Source organism: Sesamum indicum, linkage group LG11 (assembly GCF_026168435.1).
Source record: "Sesamum indicum cultivar Baizhima isolate 11 linkage group LG11, ASM2616843v1, whole genome shotgun sequence".
Classification (NCBI taxonomy): Eukaryota; Viridiplantae; Streptophyta; class Magnoliopsida; order Lamiales; family Pedaliaceae; genus Sesamum; species Sesamum indicum.
The window spans coordinates 13,412,999-13,432,712 of NC_142667.1; the positions used below are offsets into that span (position 1 = coordinate 13,412,999).

Sequence of the window (19,714 nt, forward strand, 5' to 3'; positions counted from 1 at the left end):
CTATTGCTCAATTCTGTGCGCCCAAACAAATTTTAACTTATGTAAAAGGGTAAATTACATTGACCGTCCATGATAGGTCTAATTGATAGGTAAATTACATAATTACAAGAATATCTTTTGAGGTTGTAAGTATAACATATGTAAATACTTCTCCAGGAGGAAAAAAACTTGTACAAAAACCTCTTGAGGTGAATTACATCAACACCTTTTTAGGGAATGGGTGAAATTTTATAAAGAGTAAGGAATGTTTGTATAATTAGATGTAAGATCTGAAATAAAATGTATACATAGGTGCCAAACATGATGTTTAGTGTTAAAAGAAAAGAAGAAAAAAAAGTAATGCTACATCATGGGGAGAAGTTCCCTTGAAAGCGTGATTTCCATCTCCACTTCCCCCCACGTCTTTATTATGTTATTGTTACATGGCCATGTTCCGGGCTGCACATCCATCCAACTTGCTACTTGATTTCCTTTGAAGGACCAACATATTTTATTGGTTGATCGAGCTTTGTATGACCAGGACCCCATAATATTGTCTAGTCAATTAACAACTCGTGGAGGAATGCAATTTTAAGGTGCTCATAATCCTCAACGCGCTTCCATTCTATCAGCTGATGAAAGAGAATTTAAAATGGAACTGTTGACTGTGCTTTTATATCAATTGTGATAGAACAGTAATGTTGGATTAATTATGCGTCGTATCCTAAGTGTAGGAGGGAAGCCAGAGCTAGGAAATTTAATGCCAGAAATAATCAATCAAGGATAAAATGAGGCTAAATGCCCCTGGAAATGAAGAAGTTGAACAAATGAAAAATGATTTACCCCTACTAGTAGTAAAGGTATATTATATGCTAGAAACAACACCCATCTTCCAACTTCGACAAGTTGGAAGGGGGGACTAGCCCCCGGCCGGGGTACGCGGACACCAACCGTGAACCTCATCTATCCCCAAGAAAATAAAGAAGAAAACAATAACCTAAATCGTCAACAAATAATAAACACATCTGGGAGTAGATACAATGACAATAAAAAAAATATTTAAGAAAAGAAAATATTGCGAAAAAGTACTATTGGCAAAAACAAAGTGGAGGGGGAATGGGTGAGCTGAGATGAACCTGATGATGAATCAGTACCATGATAAAAACAGACCTAGACAACGCCACCCCTGATTTTATGCAAATCAACCGCTATCATTTCTTCCATGGCTGAAGAGAGAGAACTATGATCAAGATGATAATTAACAGGAGCACAATCCCGAAACACGTCCATTTCCTGGTATTCTTCTGGTGCTTCCTGGCAACCTCCAGCTGATGAGTCCCACCTCTCACAAAAGAATTTGCCCTGTTCACCTGGCTCTCAATATCATCCAGCTGCTCCCCCTGGCTCTGCACCAGTACCGCCATGTCCAAGAAAACCTGATGCAATTCCCTCAAGTTCTTCTCCATCTCCTTCACGGCGTCATGCCTCTCCTGAATCTCCATTATCGTCTCCATCACCTGCCCTCTCCCCTGCTCCTGAATCGCCTTCTGCAGAAACGTCTCACTCTCCCCAGTTTCTATCAGACGATCCAGGATTTTCTCATCCGGGTTTTCGCCCGTCACCGTGTAGTATCTCCGCTGTACGGTTTCTCGGTACTCGGAGCCCATTTTTTGCCTCAAGTCGTTGAATCGGGTCATGGTGTCGTGGAGCTTTTTCCTCAGGCCATTGACGACTGAAGTACGGGTGCGATCGGATGAGCTGCCGGGGCCGCAGCCGGGGAGGCTGCGGTTTGCTGCGTTGGATCGGTCGAGGGCTTCCAGGCGGACTTTGATGACTTTGGCTTTTTTGAGAGCGGCGGAGATATCGGCGTCCATGCGGGACCGGAGGTCTTTGATGGCTTTGGCGCTGTGGAGGGTTTTGCTCTGCTCGTGGGCCGCTTGGAGTTGGGTATAGAGGGATTCGAGGTCGCCAAGCTCGTCTTTGATTGCTTCAACATCTTCAAAGAACCGGTCGAGGTTCACGCCGCCGGTGGAGCCGGAGTTGGTCATCTCTATGGTGTGAGAATCCTGGGCGGGGGATTGGTCTTGGCCCCGGAAACGAGAGAAGGATCCTGAGAATAGATCATTCATTTTGGTTCCCTGTTCTTAAGATTTACAGTAATTATTTCCGGCTGGATCTGCTTGCAATCAGATTCGAGAAGGTGAAATGGAAAAACTAAAGATTCATAAGAAAGAGAAATCTGGAGCTGGATATACTGAAACTGTGGGGGTTTATGTTAGAGAATGAATCTTGAAATTTCTGTACTGGGTGGATGATTTAGCAGGCAGTTGTTGGCAGAAGCGTTGAATGAGTAAGAGCGCGGTCCTGGTTCAACAACAAATAACTTCCTTCTTCCTGTAAGAATATGGACACCTTAAAGACGAGAAGAGAGAGAGAGAGAGAAAAGTCAACCGACAGTGATGTTTTCAGGAAATAATAGGCAAATGGAAGTAACCAGGAAGGATGGAACGAAAAGGGCCTTTTGCCGTGTTTTTAACGGGACTGCGATTTCCCGTCCTGGGGGCTGAGCCGAGTAACTTGTAAAACGTGGAATTTCAAAGAATGTTCAAATCCAGCGTCCATGTATTTTATTCTGGAAAAACGCGTAGTCAGGACAACTTCTCAAGCCGGAAAATGAGTGAAATTTCAGTGCCATAATGGGCTTGCGGATCCTGTAACTTTATGCACATAATTAACTGGAGCAGGTCCTTTTGCTTCTGTTGATAAGTATAACTTTATCGCCCTCCCCCCCTCATAGTAGTCGCCCGCCTCCTTCTCTCTCTAATTTTTTGTATTAATATTATGTGTATATTGCATGTATAATTATAATTTATGCTTTCTAAAAAAATTATTTTGATATTTTTTATTTTTTATCAAAATTATATATATTGTATAAATATGTATGTGTATATTTAATTTGTATAATTGTGTAAATCTAAACCATCAATCTAATTAAAATAAATACGAACAATTGATTTTTTATGTTAATATGAACCGCCTGATCTAAATAAAAAGAATCCAATTCATTAATTTGTTTATTAAATCTCAACTATTAATATATATAAAATATGGTATAACAATTTATGTTTAGAGATATAAGCATTATTTTATAAGTAAAATTTAATCGAAATCAAATATCACAGGGCAGGATGCATTTTGCCCCTCAATCTCTGAGGCTAGAACTAAATGGCTAATCCAAGATCGTCTATTATTTTTTGAGCCATATTACGATGAGCTGAAACTTTAATTGGCGAACAAACAATGGATCAATGTTTATGTTTGTTAGTAATAGTTACTTTGATGATCCAACATGACTTTTTCTTTTTATCTATAAAAAGAAATGCTCCTTCACACTCGACACTGTCGTACTAATTTTTTGTAAAGTAAAGAAAGTTCAATTTTTTAAAATTTATATTAATTGATAACTTACTACATATAATAAATATTCTCGCCAAATTTGAATGTCATGCGACTTTGCTACAAATTTTTTTAGTTGGAGTAATACATTCTCACATGACATTCAAATGTCATTTTTGAGTTAAAAACGTCTGAAGCAAATATGCGCCTTTTGTGGGGTCTCCAATTAAAAGGCCGACGTTTCGTGTATCTCCTCTTTCTCACTCTCTCTAGTCTATGCACACACACGCAGACAAACAGTGCTGCTTTAAGAAGTATCGGTCATGGCGAGCAGCTCCAGTATACGAATGATAGGCAAGTAAATTCTTCGTCGATTTTCATTCTATCTTGCTAATTGTTAAAGTGTTTAATTTATCTGCACGGCATTCAAATTTTCATTTCTGTTTGATTTTCTACTGCAGACATCGCTGTTAACTTCACTGGTAAGAGTGCTTGGCATGTTTGTTTTGATTCTTTCTTTTGCAATTAGCCTTTTTTGTTTACAATCCACTGCACTCTGAAAAATATGCAGATAGTATGTTCAGAGGAATGTACAATGGGAAGCAATATCACGTGGCTGATATTGCCACGGTGCTTAGTAGGGCTTGGAGCGCCGGCGTCGATCGGATTATTGTAAATTATTGCCTTTGCCTTTTCCAGAAATTGACTTTTATAGTTTATGGCTGTTTAATTGGACTTCTGTTTGTGTTGTTCGGATTTCCTATATTGTATTTTTTTTTACTTGTTGCTGAGATATGAAAATGTTGGAAATGAAAGGCAAATATTTTTGGTCGTTTTAACTGAGGGCTTGCTTCTAAAATCTGTTGTACTATTTTCAGAATTTATTACCTTACAAATAATCATGAAGCTGAGTAAAAGAGACATATAACTGATTGAAGCTGAAACGAAAATTGTAGCGCTTTCATTTGGACCCATGTTGGTATTTGTAGTTGTGGTATACCGGTGAAGAAATCACTGTTCTGGGTTGGCGAATGTGCAAATTGAATAAAAGTTGATACTTTCAGTCTTTTTGGTCTATTTGAAGCTTGTAAGTTGATGTTCGTGCCTAGTATGTAACTAGCACAGTTTAGATAGTTTCAGTTATATATGTTTAATGGTATCTGGCTTAGATTAAAATGTGATATTGAGTTGAAAACTGGAGCATGTAGTGTGATAGAGATAATTTGTTTCTTCATCTAGGATTTTTCCCAAACACATAGGATTCTTATTATGTTAAATATTTCAGGTGACTGGAGGCTCTCTCGAGGAGTCAAAGGAAGCTCTTGCTATTGCTGAAACTGATGGTCATTTTATGCATTCTAGTTCGTTGTATAGTGTAAATTTAACTGCATATCTCTCTATATTCTGCTATCATAATTGTTAAAATGTAAGTATGTTTATTATTGCAGCAAGACTTTTCTGCACAGTTGGTGTGCACCCGACAAGATGTAAAGTGAGATTTCCTATCTAAATTATTCAGGACAAACCTGACTTCCTTCTATATATTTTCTGGAGGCATTTACGTCATGCATCCTTTTGCTGTCAATCAGGAATTTGATGACAGCGGTGACCCGGAGAAACATTTTGAGGCTCTTTTGTCATTGGCTAAAGAGGGAGTTGAGAAAGGCAAAGTATGCATATTTCCTTAGATGATTTTTTTTTCAACTTTGTAATGGTCCTGGAAGGCATCCAGAGCTTGCACTACTTTAGTTGTTTTAACTTAAGCAAGTAACTATTTCTGCTCTTTTTTATTAAATTTCACTAGTGAGAAGGTACCTTATGCCCTTCATTGGGACAGTAACTTATAACTAATTTTCTCTTATGCAAAACATCATTTCAAGCAAGGTGGTCGCAATTGGAGAATGTGGACTGGATTATGACAGGCTTCACTTCTGCCCACCTGAAATTCAGAAGAAGTATGTGCTTGCTTGAAAAACTTCCTTGCTATTTCATTTCTCCGGGGCTTCTTCTTTTCCTTTTTATTCATTCTTGTGCCCTTCCTCTGGATGAACCGCATTAAAAGAGGAAGGGAGTTACCTCCGCAACTTCCTTCCAGTTTTTGACCTAATCCTTTCTGGACCTCTATTTGGCTACATGCCATGGCCTATCTGTAATACTACTTAATGTCTAAAAATAGGTACTTCGAGAAGCAATTTGAATTAGCATATGCTACGAAGTTGCCAATGTTTCTCCACATGCGAGCAGCTGCTGAAGATTTCTGCAATATTCTTGAGCAAAACAAACATAGGTAAGATTTATGGCCTCATGGCATTTTGTGAATAGCCAATTGGGCTGATGCCCACACTTAGTTGTTGTTGCTCTCACGAGTGATGCCTCAGCTAACAGGTAAGATTATAGCATGGTGGTAATGGCCAAATGCAAGTAATCATGGCTCAATACAGGTGGTAATCACTAAAAAGACCAATATAGTTTCTAAGTTATAGGGAACAATATTTTCTCTGTGGTATTTAAGATACCTTGTTCTGAACTTCTCAGCATTAATGTGTTCCATTGTCGAGGTTTTGGTTTGCCTTTCCCCTGTTCTTGTGCTTCCAGGATTTGTGCTATTATTTTCCAATTCCATGTTTGGATGTGCAGGTTAAAACACTTTTTGTTTTTCCTTTTCCTTTGCCTGGCAGGTTCTGCTCTGGGGTTGCTCACTCTTTTACTGGCAGTGCCCAAGATCGCGACCGGCTTCTTTCTTTCAGTGATCTATACATAGGTTAACTACAGTTCCGTTCATCTGCCTTGAGCTTGATCTATTCCTGCCTCATACTTGGGACTTTCTTTTGAGTATTTAATTTTTTTTTCTTTTAATTTTCTGCTTCTCATTATTTATAGGTGTAAACGGATGCTCTCTGAAGACTTCTCAGAACCTTGACGTTGTAAAAGGAATTCCCCTTGAACGTATGATGATCGAGACAGACTCACCATACTGTGAAATCAAGAATTCACACGCGGGGGTTAATTTTGTGAAATCTTCATGGCCTTCGAAGAAGAAGGAGAAATATGATCCAGATTGCATTGTCAAAGGTCGCAATGAACCATGTTTAGTTCGGTGAGTGGGAAAACATCAAAACCATAGATAATGGATGTCGTAAAAATATTCTATGTACACCTTATAATTGATAGTTTTAAGGCATTAGTACATATAAAGAAGCCATTTCTGAGAAAGATCTTTTCGGGTATTAGGATCTAAGTTGAAATTGAAGATCCAAAGCTATGAAATATTATATTTGTCTCTGTTTTCTCAAAGGTTTCCTTACTTGCCAAGTATGTGAAATGAATCCAGAAATTTTATACTGGCTAAAGTGCTGAGTGGTATAACAAATACAGAAAACTGACATTTTAGTCTAAAATCTGGGAAACTTGAACAATCTTTACTATCTATTATCCATGACCTTCTCTGTTGAGTCCCATGGGTTGACTGTTGGTAGATGATATATCCATACTTCATTGCAAAGGAAGAATTCTATCTTTTAATGTTTGGTGTTTAGGAATACTTCAGAGAACACTCAGAAAGCAATCCTACGATTATATAAAAAGAAACATTAAGAAAATGCTCATGATTACAAGTCATAGTTAGGAGTAATTTGCATGTAGTTATTTCATCTTCGTAATACTAATGTACATTAGAAAAGTTACTAATACTCTGTTATTTTATTTGTCCAAAAGAAATATGTAACGGATTTAATCTTCAATATTTTATTTTCCCTGTTCACTTTCCTTCGGTCAAATCCTAAATGCTAACCATATATCTAATAACTTTGAGATGTTCAAGCCTACTCTGCAGATTTATGCAACCTTTTCTATGATTGCTTCATCATAATTTGCTTAGAAACATTATCCCTCTCCAGTCATCTATGTTATATATATATATATATATATATATATGTACACATTCATGAAAATGTGTATCATACATTCTGAACACCTGGATTTAGAGCTTTAAATTTATAGATAGAGGCATAGTACTTGAGGTGGTTGCTGAGTATGATACAATATATATTCAATCACTTGCAGGCAAGTACTTGAGGTGGTTGCTGGCTGTAAAGGTATTGCAGACGTCGATCAACTCAGCAAAACCTTGTACCACAACACCTGCAGGTTATGTTTTCTTTCCTGTTACCCCCCCTTATTTAGTGCAAAAAACTTGTTTTCATCAGAGGAGTGTGTAGTCTGAGCAAAGATGCGCTTTATGATTTGTCCTGCCCTTATAATGGTTCCTTTTGGCTGCATCTTGACTAAACTAAGTGTCGGGATCTTCTCAAAGAATTGCTTTTTTGTACAGGGTTTTCTTCCCACAGGATTTGGACTCCGCAGCAGATGCTCTTCTTGCTGGTGGTCAGAGTGCTAGTTGAAGATTTTGCATAATCATTGCGGAAGAAATCAACTTAATGCTGAGCTGAAATATTTTGTAACCCTTTAATGTTGGCAAAGAATTGTTTCTCTCTTCTTAAAATTAACACAGGACTCGATAAAGAAATTTTTCTTAGTAGAGTTAAAAATAATGAAACAGTACCAAAACTTTCAAACTGCAGAGAAGGCGGCATAGGACTATTCTCTCACGCATGTGATGTATATTTTCCTTGTATTTGTTTGTAACCGCAATGCTGCTGCTGCACTGTGGGAGCTGTCATTGCAAATGTGATTCTTTTTTTGGCACAATTTTCACTAATTTCATAGCGCTGGGAACAAACTTCATGCTTTATAATGATTATGTGATTTCATTGTCGCTATTTCTTCTTAGGAATCTTGCTTGTTGAAGACTTGAGGCCGAATTATGCATTGAATGCATAAGTAATTCCATCCATTTTTTAACTGCAAATGATGTGGATTCTTTGGTACTTTACATAACTAGGGAACTTAACTGGTTGAAAGAATACTTCAGCTCCCTTAATAAACAATTTAACACCAATTTCAAAATTGGGCATTAAACCTTCGCATTATTAAACTGATAGAGAACCAACAGAATATGCTACATGGTGCATAATTTAGAGGGTAAAGTGTTACTCGAGAACTAGAAGCAATCTAGATCAATAAGTGAACAAGGTTATATTTGTGTTCCGGCTATTTTGTCCAAACTTACATCTATAAGTTCCAATTCGATCTACAGTTACATCCTTAGCTACAATATAACTATAAACATCTCAAAATCGGCGGAACCAGAGTAAGCAAAGAAGAATCTCAAGAAAATGGAGCCCGCATCATGCATCGAGGTTAAATCTGTGCTTGAGTATTGGTTTTGCATGAATTCACCATAACTTTTTTAGTATACGCAATTAACTCCATACTGCATTTCCACTCAGGTACTAACACTTGAAAGCATCTCACTGTTTTCCACATCAGTTTCTGATGTATTCTCAACTGCTGGCGGAGGAGATGCTGGAGCTCTTTGCTCCGCTAGATTTAACCTTAATGGTCGGCCTTCCACCTCCTACATTGTGCAAAGGAATTAACAGGATTAAGAGCAAAACGTTCCATAAGAGTCATTACAACTCAAAGTTTTTCTTACCACTCCATTCATGGCGTTCAGTGCAGATTGGACTTCTTCCGCAGATGTGAAAGTAATGAATCCAAAGCCTCGAGATCTTCCAGAGTCCCTATCATAAATGACCTTGGCGCTTAGGAATCCTGGCTGTTCTGCAAAAGCTTCTCTCAGGGCTTGAGATGTGAGGCCCCAGCTGAGGTTGCCGGCATATATTTTATGGGGGCTATCCACAAAGCCCTGAGAGCTGCTTCGTATCTTTGGAGTCATTACTTCGCGTTCACCACCTCTGGGAACCTCAGGGAAGTTAACCTTTGCAGTACGACCACCGATTTGCTAAAAGTATTGACAACAGAACAATTGAGAGGGAAAAATGTCAGTTCCAGTTTTGCTTGGGGGATTAGGATTAGTCATGCTTTATTGACTAAAATTAATAAATGTTAGCTCATGCATACAGACAACGAGAATGAGGCAATCCTAATTCTGGTTTCTATACAATATTAAGCAGTATCTGTTATCAAGAACTTCTACATAAGTGTTTCCAGGAGGTTGCTGCTCTAATACTTCTGTAAGTCATATTTATATTACACAGAAAATGTTGTATGCAAATCTGTGTAGTCCATTCTGCCAAATTATGGCAAGTTCAAAAGTAGCAAGAGCTTAACCCCAAAGTTTCTGAATCAGTTTCAAAGTTGGACAGGCACGAAATCACTCTGCCAGGTATTTCCTGTACCGAGGACTCCCAACAAACAACCAAGTTTCATATTAGCAGCGCAATTCACAATTCAGAGCCCAATAGCATCAATTCGGAGCCATTGTTAGTGACGTAGGGCATGTTTTCTTTTCATGATTGCTTCTTCGGGATAACTGGGAAAGTGGGATGGAGAATCCAGTTCAGAATTCTTATAGTTTCTGTCCACTCCCAAAAGCAGTTTACAAGATTCATTTTGCTGTTCCCACTTAAATTTCTCAATTGGTTGAAGCACCTCTGGACTCCTGATCTTATGTCAAAATTGCACTTAACCAGAATTTGTCATTGTTTTCTGCATGTGAAGGTATAACACCAGTTTGTCATTTGCTGGAAAAGACAACCTTACTACAATGGAAAACAAGGACCCTATTAAATTTACTTGCTCCTTTGGTTTACATGCACAGTTTTATGTCTTAGAGCAGAATCTCTATTTATTTTGACAGCTCCGTGGGATGAAAATGTTTATTCAGAAATACATTTCACATAACATTACAGGAACGAAAACCAGTATCAGAATCACAATTGAGCATTTACAATACAAAGAAAGGGACACTTACAGCTCCATCAAATAACCGGATTGCCTCTTTGGCTTCTTCAACGCTGCCCATAGTAACAAATGCAAATCCTCGACTCCTATCTGTAACTCTATCATATACGATCTTTAAAAACAAAACGGCCACATTATTAGATACTAACAAGAACAATAAGAAACAAAAGCAAACTCATAAAATGAACGAATTAAATCGTTACAATGCTCAATCAGCAACCTCAAGTATTCCAGTTGAAAAGACATCACTTTCTTAGGCAAAAATTACCAGAACTCACATTTACATCCAGTTATTTTACAGCATTACATTTTCCTTTATCACCTTAGTCTTGAATCATTCCACAACAGAGAGAAAAAGGACACAAATCCTGAACTCGCATGCCCATTATATCCACTAAATGATGAAGTGTATTACAATTCATTGCATTAAAATACAGTCCACTATTTCTAATTTTGTTTCTTTTTTCCCCCTGTCTTATCGTAGCTACAGTCTTCCGAACTTAGCGGCAAAAGTACATCCCACACTTTAACGAATTTCGAGCCATTATCAATATGGTTTTACCAAAATCCTGCTCAAGTAACCATTAACAATCAAGAACCGAACGGCTAAGGTAGCAAAGTTCTCCAATTTTAACTCAGAAACAGCTAGAACCAAAATTATACCTCCACAGAAGCAACACGGCCAGCTTCCGCAAAGATTTCAGACAACTGGGAAGATGTCATTGAAAATGGCAAGTTGCCCACGTATAGCCTCCCAGCTTCCGCAGATGGTGAGACTCCATTTTCTTCCTCCTCAGCTTCAGTTACTGTTTCTTGAATACTGCTTTCTAGCTCTTCTTCCACTTCTTCTTGATTCAACTCAACGCTGTCAAACGCACTCGAAACGCAGTATATGGAAGATCGAGAATGGAAAGAAAAGGGAGAGTAACTGAGACAAGTCCTGATTTTTGAAAGGCTCTTTACGGGGTTTGCCTTACAGGGGAAGAAATGAAGAGAAAGATGATCATTAATGGTAGTTGAAGACAAATAATGTGAAGAAGTACCAATCGCAGCAGCTGCGACTGAAAGGGAAGATGCTGACATTTTTCTCCTTAGTCTGAAGCTCCAAGTAGGGAATGGCAGTAGAAAACTGAGAACTGGGGAGGTAGATGGAACAGGGTGCTGGAGTTGAGAAGATGAAGTGGGGATAAGGTTTGGTTGAGACTGTATTTGTAGTGTGAATTCTTGAACCAAATATCAAGGTGAATTGAGGTTAAAAATGTTCACTATGTTTGGATTAATGTTTTGGATGTTTTTGTTTTGGTGTTTTGGAGATAGAGAGAGAAAAATAGAGATAAGTAAGTATGTGTTTTGAGATAGATGGTATGTTTGGATTTGTGTTTTGATATAATATAAAATAATATAAAATAAGTGGTGTAGGTTTGATGTTGGAATTTGGGAGACAGGAGTTACTGTTCATTGTCAAATCATGCCTTTTAATATATATTTAGTAATATATATGTGTATGTATATATAGTATTTTGTTTGTTAGTGAAATATAATATATATATTTATGATAAGAGAAGAATAAAAAATATTAACAAAAAGTAATAAAAAAAATTAAATTACAATTGCACACCTAGTGAAGGTGTGCAAAACACAAAAACAAACAAAGTTTTGTGTTTTGGCCCATCTCTAAAATGGGACAAAACACAAAACCAAACATTGTGGTTGTTTCTTTATATGACTTGCTTATAAGCTGTAAGTTTCAAAATTTGGGGCTTTTGTCAAAAGTTGATTTGAGTTCTGGGAAAATTGCAATTTTTGTAGCAGAGATAGAGGACGTTGCATTTTTACAATGTTTTGGAGCTTAGTACATTTAATTTTATTGATAATTTTTTTAAAATTTTTTATTACATAAGATAAAAATTATGGTACATTTTGTCCATAAAATAAAAAAATTGTGCCATTTTTTTAATACAAATGCTACAATTTTTTAATCTATCGGATCAAATGTGTTAAGCCCATATTGTGTAGAATCAAAAGTGCAATTTTTTTTTGTAAGTTTATTGATTCTACTCTGAAATCATCTCTCGTTACTTTCAAAACCATGATTTTTCACTTAAATTCTACGATCAAATCAGAATGAAAAAAAAAAAAATTATTTCTTTCTCTCGGGTTTGATCTCTAATATTAGGATCCATCATAAACAAAATAAAGTTCAAGAAATATTCATATTTAATTATAGTTGCAATAAACACACACAACTAACAAGAGTACACATTAATTACCAAGTATACAAGCCTACAATATTCATACATGCTTCAAAAGACACAAACCCAAGCCAATGTTCCATAAGGACAATATCAGCAAACTCCGATCTTCTGGTCTTATTTTGACAACAGAAACATACTGATCTTACATAGTCCCTACAGGATTTTCATTAACAACCATCCCATACCACATGCCAGACATACACAAACGTGGAGGGTCGACGATTCATTTATTACATATATATTTCTTATTTCCTTACATGTTTTCTCCAAACTGGAGAGGGTAGATAATAGCCAAGAATGAGTTGCCCAAGCGAACAAATCACTGAACGGGAACGCTCCATCAACAGGATACCAATCCCATCCATTCTCCTCTCATCATCAGACTTTGAGGTAATTATTACCTGCAGTACCCATGCTTCCCACATTCGGAAATGACTGAAATGAAGGGTGGAGATGATCAATCCGAAAGGGATGATCTAGAGCTGTGGCCCTTGAAAACATGTATCCACTAGTGACCTCTGAACCTGGACTAGTAGACCCGCTGCTGTTGTTCCTTCCCTTCGAATTAACCCGTCCATCAGATTGCAGTACTTCAGATATCTGGGATCCAGTGGGCTGTTTCTCTTGTGCAGCAGCCTTTTTCAGGCTGCTCTTTTCGTTGCTAATGCTACCTTTCGGTTCTTTCGTGTTGAGGAATCGGCCACCGTTGCCTCTTGGACGCCGCATTGCATGGAGATGACGCGACAGGTGCAGATATGGCTGCAGATCATATACACACTGCAACTGAGCTTAAGCAATTCATACATTTAATCACTAATTACATTTGACTAACTCTTTTGTGTTTTCCGAAGACATCCTATGAGAACACAGTTTCAGATTTGGACAACATTTGAGCTTGTTATTCATTTTCAGCCAAAAATTGAGTCTTTCAGAATAAACAAAGCCATGATCACCATTTTCACTGCAGTTAATATTTTATTTACTTGAGATAGTTACAAATATCTATCTCAGTAGAAAGAAATGAATTTTACCTTGCGGAGTTTGAGGACTTTATTCTCAAGCTCTGCCTCAGCTCGCTTCTTTCTGCGCCTGAGGATTCCATTATACTGCTTCGCATTCACAAAAATCGGCCCTGATCCATCACTAGTCATGCTCAACGGCAACATGATCCGGCCCTGAATAGATATCAGCACTGAGAAAAACAAACGTACGCTTCCCTTTTCCTACATTTATGAATGACACTTGAGTAGAACAAGATAAAGACAGCCAACAAACCGAAATTTGAGTTCCATAAGTTGAGTACACTCCATAACATTGCTCTGCATAAGGATATTTAGCACAAATCTGCAAAAAACGTTTTCAAGAAACAGATTACGTCGTGCTCTTTTCTCCTACAAGAATCCATGATTCATATTCATCTATCATAAATATAATGTAAGGATTTGAGTTTACCAGTGGTTGGCCAAATCCAAGCTCGAAATGGCCTCGATAATCCATGGTAGCTGCAGCTTGGACGGAGGAGATGGTCTGCAGCGGAGTTTTCTCTCCATTTTCAGCAGTTTTGCATTCACCTAATTAATTGATCATACGCATTTTTAATAAATGTGATGATTGGCATTTAATTGGGAGCATGCCTAAACTAATATGATGGAGTATATATTAATAATCTTAACGTAACCCTATCAATCATTTGGATCCAACATCGCTAGCGACTAATATGTGCACTCATCAGAGTTGTTATTAATTGTTGTAGAGGGTCATAATGTGCCTAATTAACTTAAGCCATCTTCCCATGAATTCTCAGGATTTGAATGATCATGAGTTTACTTGTTTTTGTTTCTTTTTTCCCCTAATCTAAGGAATGATCATGAATTTAGTTGCTTATACTTAAAAGTGTGTTTGTGTGTGTGAACATGTGATGTTTGTTTATTGATAACTTGTGGTTAGCTGATGATCAATTATCATATGATTAAAAGGGATAATTATGTTTAGACCTCACCTGAAAATGCAAAATTATATTTTCTCCAAAGAAAAATTTAAAATTACACTTACACGCTATCGGAAAATTCTCCGTTTATAACCGAACCCCTTTTGTTAGGATTTGTAATAAAATATTATTTTGGAATTCTACTCATTGGATAAAACGCCATTTATGAATGAAAAAATTTGCCATTTTTGTACTATTTTTCCTTCCTATATACTGGATAAAGTGTACACCCTTATTACATCTATTTCGTGAAGTACTAGAAGCACTTGAACAAAATATTTTCAAGAAATAAATGGGACGATGATATCAAAACACCTCATATATAAAAAGTAAAAAAAGCACCAAAAGATGACTAACTTTTTCTTTCATTTGCGGATACTTTCTATCCAAGGACTATAACTCCAGAACTATATTTTTATTGCAATTACACCCTATTGACTTTATATATATTATATTTATCTCATTACAAGTATAATAATACTACTAAAGAAATGTTGAATAAGAGATAAAATTAAAAGTTTATGTAATTTTTTTGTTGATGTCAACATTTTTCGTTCAAACTCTAACGGATGAGAGTCAATTGTAAATGGAGAATTTTTGAAGTCGACGTAAGTGTAATATTAATTTTTTTTCAAAAAAATATAATTTCACATTTTAAATGTAAATAACCCTATAATTAATTAATTACACATACAAAAGTCTGCTATGTTAGGATTAGCTCTGGTATTTCACCAACTTCCTTTTTCCTTTCATTTTCTGAGATCAAGCTAGCTAATACTTCATGAACCATTTTTTTTTTTTTTTGCATGATTATCATAATTTCATTTAAAAAATTTAAATAATAGATTAAGTTACCAGATATATATATAAAAGGAAAAAGCTTATTATTATGGTCATTTAAGAATTACTAAATCACAAATGATTTCCTTTAATTAGTTATAACTCTATTCTTATCTCTTGTAGATTTTGAAATTTACTATAATTTGTTTAACTCATCAGAAGTAGCTAGAAACATGACATAAAATGTAAAGATTATTAATTACCAGTGATCATATAATTAAGAGGACATTGGATGAGCTTAGCTTTCTTAAACAGTTTTATAGCTACTTGAAACTTGTAAGATATTCGAAAGTGTATGGAATTTTAGAAGGAGACCTTCTCAACTCTCAAAGTAAAATGTCATGATAATTATAAATTATATATATACACTTAGGTAGGCCGAATCAATCCAATCATAAAGTAAGTGTGAAATGGTTGCTTTATGGTTGAACACTTTTTCAAAATCGTACACAAATCACATGATAAGTATATTGATTCAGATTTGATTAAATCGAGTTGGGGCAAAAAATTCCCATATATATAGAGCTCCTATATGTACGTAAATGAAAATATATGTACGTAGGAGGTAAGTAGAAAGAGTATTTTTATCCTATAGTTCAAAAAAAATCATGATATATACAAAAAAAAAAAAAAAATTGTATTTTACGTCCTATAAGTGAGTATGTTTGTAATTTTGATCTCATTATTTCTAAACTCACTGCGCCCTATAACTCTAAAAATTTTGCAATTCTAGTCTCAGGTCTTAGTTTCATTACAGTTCCATAATAGAAACAACTTTAATTGTCCTAAAAATTTAATGGAGCTCATGATCTTGTTATTTTTATCAGAAATTTAACTAAATTAAGACTTGAGACTAAAATTTCAAAAAGCTTGGAGTAATGGGATGTATTGTAAAGAGTTAAAAATAAGTTATGGGATGTATTGTAAAGAGTTAAAAATAGAAGGATAATATTCGCAAAAAAACTAACTAGTGGAATGTAAAATGCAATTTTCTTATATAAAACGTACAGCACAAAACAAAAAATTAATTTATATTAATAAAAAAAAATCTGAACTGATCATCAAGGGCTCAATTATCTAACCCTGGAGGAAGATATTCTTAAATTATGGTTACATATGGTGTTGCTATAAGTCATTAGATTACATAGGGGATTGACAGCTTTAATAACATTAATTTTTCTTGCTATTTCTCTAGAGTTTGTCCTAATTATTAGAATATTACGTGACAAGTGTATTATACTTTCCGTAAAATTAATATAATCTAATGGGATCATCGATCAGTCACATAACACATGAGGTTATAATACTTGTTATGTGATTTATTAAATGTGACAAGAACTATATATAATCTTAAAACTAAGTTTGGAGTGTACTAGAATTAAGAAACATGCATGCTAAATGTAATCCTATTCTAAGTCTCTAACAATATTCACATCGTAATTTAATCGAAAATACTGATGTTAGTACACATATATTTCTAATAAACTTTTCAATAACAACCACTTAAAATTTTCAGCTTTTATATAGTTAATTTGAGGTATATATATAATTGTTCGAATTTTTAATAAATTAGATAATTTGATCGAATCAAATTAATTACAAGACAAGTGCATTAATTGCTTAAATTAAAAGGCTTTTCTCCTTTAATTTTGTGTGAACGCACATAATTATCCTAATTAATTAACATGTGAGCAATTATTGATCAGAAGTAAACATTAATTTCAACAGTCTTTCCTAATTATTATTTCTGAATTTCATTTCCTTCTGAGGGGAATAAGTCATACATGGAAATAATTAGAACATCAAATCATATGAGAAAAGTTAAGAGGCAGACAGAACTGAAAAATACAGTAATTAATAATAATAATAATAATAATAATAATAATAATGCATAGGGAATTATAAGTTACCTGAGAAAAGAGTGAAGTGAGTGACATTTCCCTTTCCCAAGCCTGGCTGATCTTGAGGTTCTTTAGCACCACCGCCGAAATGGCAGTCCGCGGCGGCAGAAAGTTCCAGGGCGGCGAGCTTTGATTGGACAAGAGCTTCGCCGCCGTAAGGCGCCGGCTGAGATCCGATCCCTGTCCAACCGGCGAGGGAATTTTGGGCAATCCCATCATGTTCTTTGAAGAAGACAGCGTGCATGGTCATTTTTCAGGCACAAATCAGATTCACCTTTGTGTTCAGATCCTGCAGTCTTAATTTCTTGTTTCAACTGAAGCTACAAACCCTAACAAAGACTTCTATTTTCAGACACAAAAAGGAAAAAAAAAAAAAAAGAACTTTCTGATAGTACATAATTTTTATATATTTTTCAGAATTTAACAATGAGACATAATCATAGGAGGTACTCTAATCACAGAAGCAACTGACAGACACTTGAGCAACATATAGGAATCAGTGTCTTTTGAGGAAAAAATGAATCTGAAAAGTGTTGAAAATTAAAATAAAATAAATTGAATTATAAGAAGGACAATAATTGAAGGTGGAATAAAGTAGAACAGTGTGCCATTAAGATAAATATAAAGGAGCAAAAATTAATATATAAAAGGTGGGCACCTTATCTCATAAATTTACAAACTATACTACCTAAAATTCCACAGCCCTGGAGATATATAGATACAAACAAGGTGCAATGAACTTAAAAAAAATATCAATTATATATATAATAATTTGTATAGAAAAAAATTACAGTTATTTATAAAATAATATAGTATTTAAATCTCGTGTGGAGGGGCTAGAAAAATAGATCAATATGCAGCTCATAGGTTCTGCGGATTTGCAGGGGAAAAATTGACGAAGCTGAAATGTGTTCTTGTATGTGTGTGTGTATATATATTGTAGCATGTATTGAAGAGAGAGAGAGAGAGAGAGAGAGAGAGAGAGAGAGAGAGAGAGAGAGAGAGAGAGATGAGGAAGGAATTATTTTGGACAAGCGTGTGGAAAATTAGATAAGAGGACGAGAGGAGAGAACATACCAGTTAGTCGGGGGCTGAGGAGGTCGGATGAAGATGGAAATCAACCACCAACACTGTCGGTACAATATCAAGCAGCAGCAACAGGGACGATGAGAGAGAATGAGAGACCAGGAGAGAGAGAGGCGAGGGCGGAGTATATATGTCTATTGAGAACTCCACAAAGAATGACCAATCAAATATATCTTTCATGCAACTTACTTTGATTTATGTGTCAATTTTATTTAAAATTCTCTCTCCATTTTTTTTTTAAATGAAAAAATTCAGATTCAAATTAGATTAAGATGAATTGATTCAATTATATAATAAATAATATTTTTAAATTATATATCAATTGTATAATAAGTAGATTATATTTTTCATATAATTAATTTAAATTTGATCAAATTCAATCCCAATGAGAATTTGAAAGTGGTGGTGGGACAATTGTTGCTTTCTCTATTCATTCTCAATTAGTAAGTTAATTTAATATAAAAAGGAGAGAGAATAATTAAGTAATATTCCAAGAAAAAGAAAATTTAAAATAAAACAATAAAACAAACTAAAAAACAAGTGTTGCAAGACGACAATATAATTATTTTAATGAAATAAAATAATTCCTCCGTTCCCCTCATCATACTCTATTTTAATTTTATCCTAATTCCAATTCCATCATTATGATGAAAGTCACAATTCCCTATCAAAATGTATTAATTGAAAACTATCATTCAATTTAATTAACTAATGTTTCGAAAGATAAAACTTTTAAGAATTATTGTTGATCACAACATAATTTTGTCCAAATAAAGAAATTTTTATATTTTTAAACGAATTTGATTACACGACGACATTATTGTTATGTATTTTTGACATCGTAAATTTAAGATGTAACCATAATATTATTCCAATAAAAACATATTTATCTTTTTTAATTTTTCAAGGAGAAAAAGAAAAAAAAAAAACAAAGAACTGGGGAATCTTGTAACCGTCAACTGTATTGGTAAGGCAAAAGTGGAGTACATTTGGAGCAATGGAGGGAGGAGGTGTCTCGTTTCAATGTAGACAATGGGATCTACTGTCCTGATAGGGATTGGTCCCCATTTTCGTGGGATTCATGCAACTATTGGATACTTCTTCTTCTCACCAATCTTAACTTGTTTGGTACAACACTTATACTAAACAACATTGTCCACACACCTACACACACTTGCGTTGCTCCGTCAATGTCTTAACATTCAAACTGAAATTAACATCCCACCAATTAATTAATTTTAAGCTACAAAATTATTAATTAATTTCACCTCTAATAATCCATACGTTTTTTGAGTTAAATTAGGAGTTTAATTAATTAATTACATTGATGGGTTCGCCATTTCTTGGCATTTCCTTGAGAAATCAATAATTATCATATATGATTAAGTTTGACATTGTCTACTACTTATTTAATTAATTTCATTATAAATAATCAAGATTTTCAG

At 35.2% G+C, this 19,714-nt stretch overlaps 4 protein-coding genes across 6 annotated transcripts; 1 reads left to right on the forward strand and 3 right to left on the reverse strand.

Moving 5' to 3' along the window:
* Positions 1-798: 798 nt before the first annotated feature.
* On the reverse strand, positions 799-2,478 carry SYP121 (syntaxin of plants 121). Its single transcript, XM_011095937.3, has one exon. It carries the CDS (start codon positions 2,106-2,108, stop codon positions 1,191-1,193), a length of 918 nt encoding a protein of 305 aa, XP_011094239.1. The 5' UTR covers positions 2,109-2,478; the 3' UTR covers positions 799-1,190.
* A 1,099-nt stretch (positions 2,479-3,577) lies between these two features.
* Positions 3,578-8,153, forward strand: LOC105173996 (TatD related DNase). Its single transcript, XM_011095942.3, has 12 exons — positions 3,578-3,729; positions 3,837-3,857; positions 3,947-4,047; positions 4,661-4,718; positions 4,824-4,867; positions 4,965-5,045; positions 5,260-5,330; positions 5,552-5,662; positions 6,054-6,136; positions 6,256-6,472; positions 7,438-7,521; positions 7,706-8,153. The coding sequence occupies exons 1-12, from the start codon at positions 3,699-3,701 to the stop codon at positions 7,773-7,775; spliced, it is 972 nt and encodes a 323-aa protein (XP_011094244.1). The 5' UTR covers positions 3,578-3,698; the 3' UTR covers positions 7,776-8,153.
* A 293-nt stretch (positions 8,154-8,446) lies between these two features.
* CP33 (chloroplast RNA-binding protein 33) lies at positions 8,447-11,401 on the reverse strand. Its single transcript, XM_011095943.3, has 4 exons — positions 10,864-11,401; positions 10,211-10,312; positions 8,930-9,238; positions 8,447-8,851 (listed from the first exon to the last, which is right to left on the reverse strand). The coding sequence occupies exons 1-4, from the start codon at positions 11,281-11,283 to the stop codon at positions 8,720-8,722; spliced, it is 963 nt and encodes a 320-aa protein (XP_011094245.1). The 5' UTR covers positions 11,284-11,401; the 3' UTR covers positions 8,447-8,719.
* Positions 11,402-12,447: 1,046 nt separating this feature from the next.
* Positions 12,448-18,419, reverse strand: LOC105173998 (nuclear transcription factor Y subunit A-10). 3 transcript variants are annotated; one of them, XM_020698097.2, is made up of 6 exons: positions 18,261-18,419; positions 17,193-17,472; positions 13,908-14,026; positions 13,731-13,799; positions 13,487-13,630; positions 12,448-13,214 (listed from the first exon to the last, which is right to left on the reverse strand). In XM_020698097.2, the coding sequence occupies exons 2-6, from the start codon at positions 17,431-17,433 to the stop codon at positions 12,834-12,836; spliced, it is 954 nt and encodes a 317-aa protein (XP_020553756.1). In that variant the 5' UTR covers positions 17,434-17,472; positions 18,261-18,419; the 3' UTR covers positions 12,448-12,833. The 3 variants fall into 3 exon arrangements, with proteins under 3 accessions (XP_020553756.1, XP_020553757.1, XP_011094246.1); XM_020698098.2 differs by having other exon boundaries at positions 17,193-17,479; positions 18,261-18,418; XM_011095944.3 differs by having other exon boundaries at positions 17,193-17,512; positions 18,261-18,418.
* Positions 18,420-19,714: the final 1,295 nt, after the last annotated feature.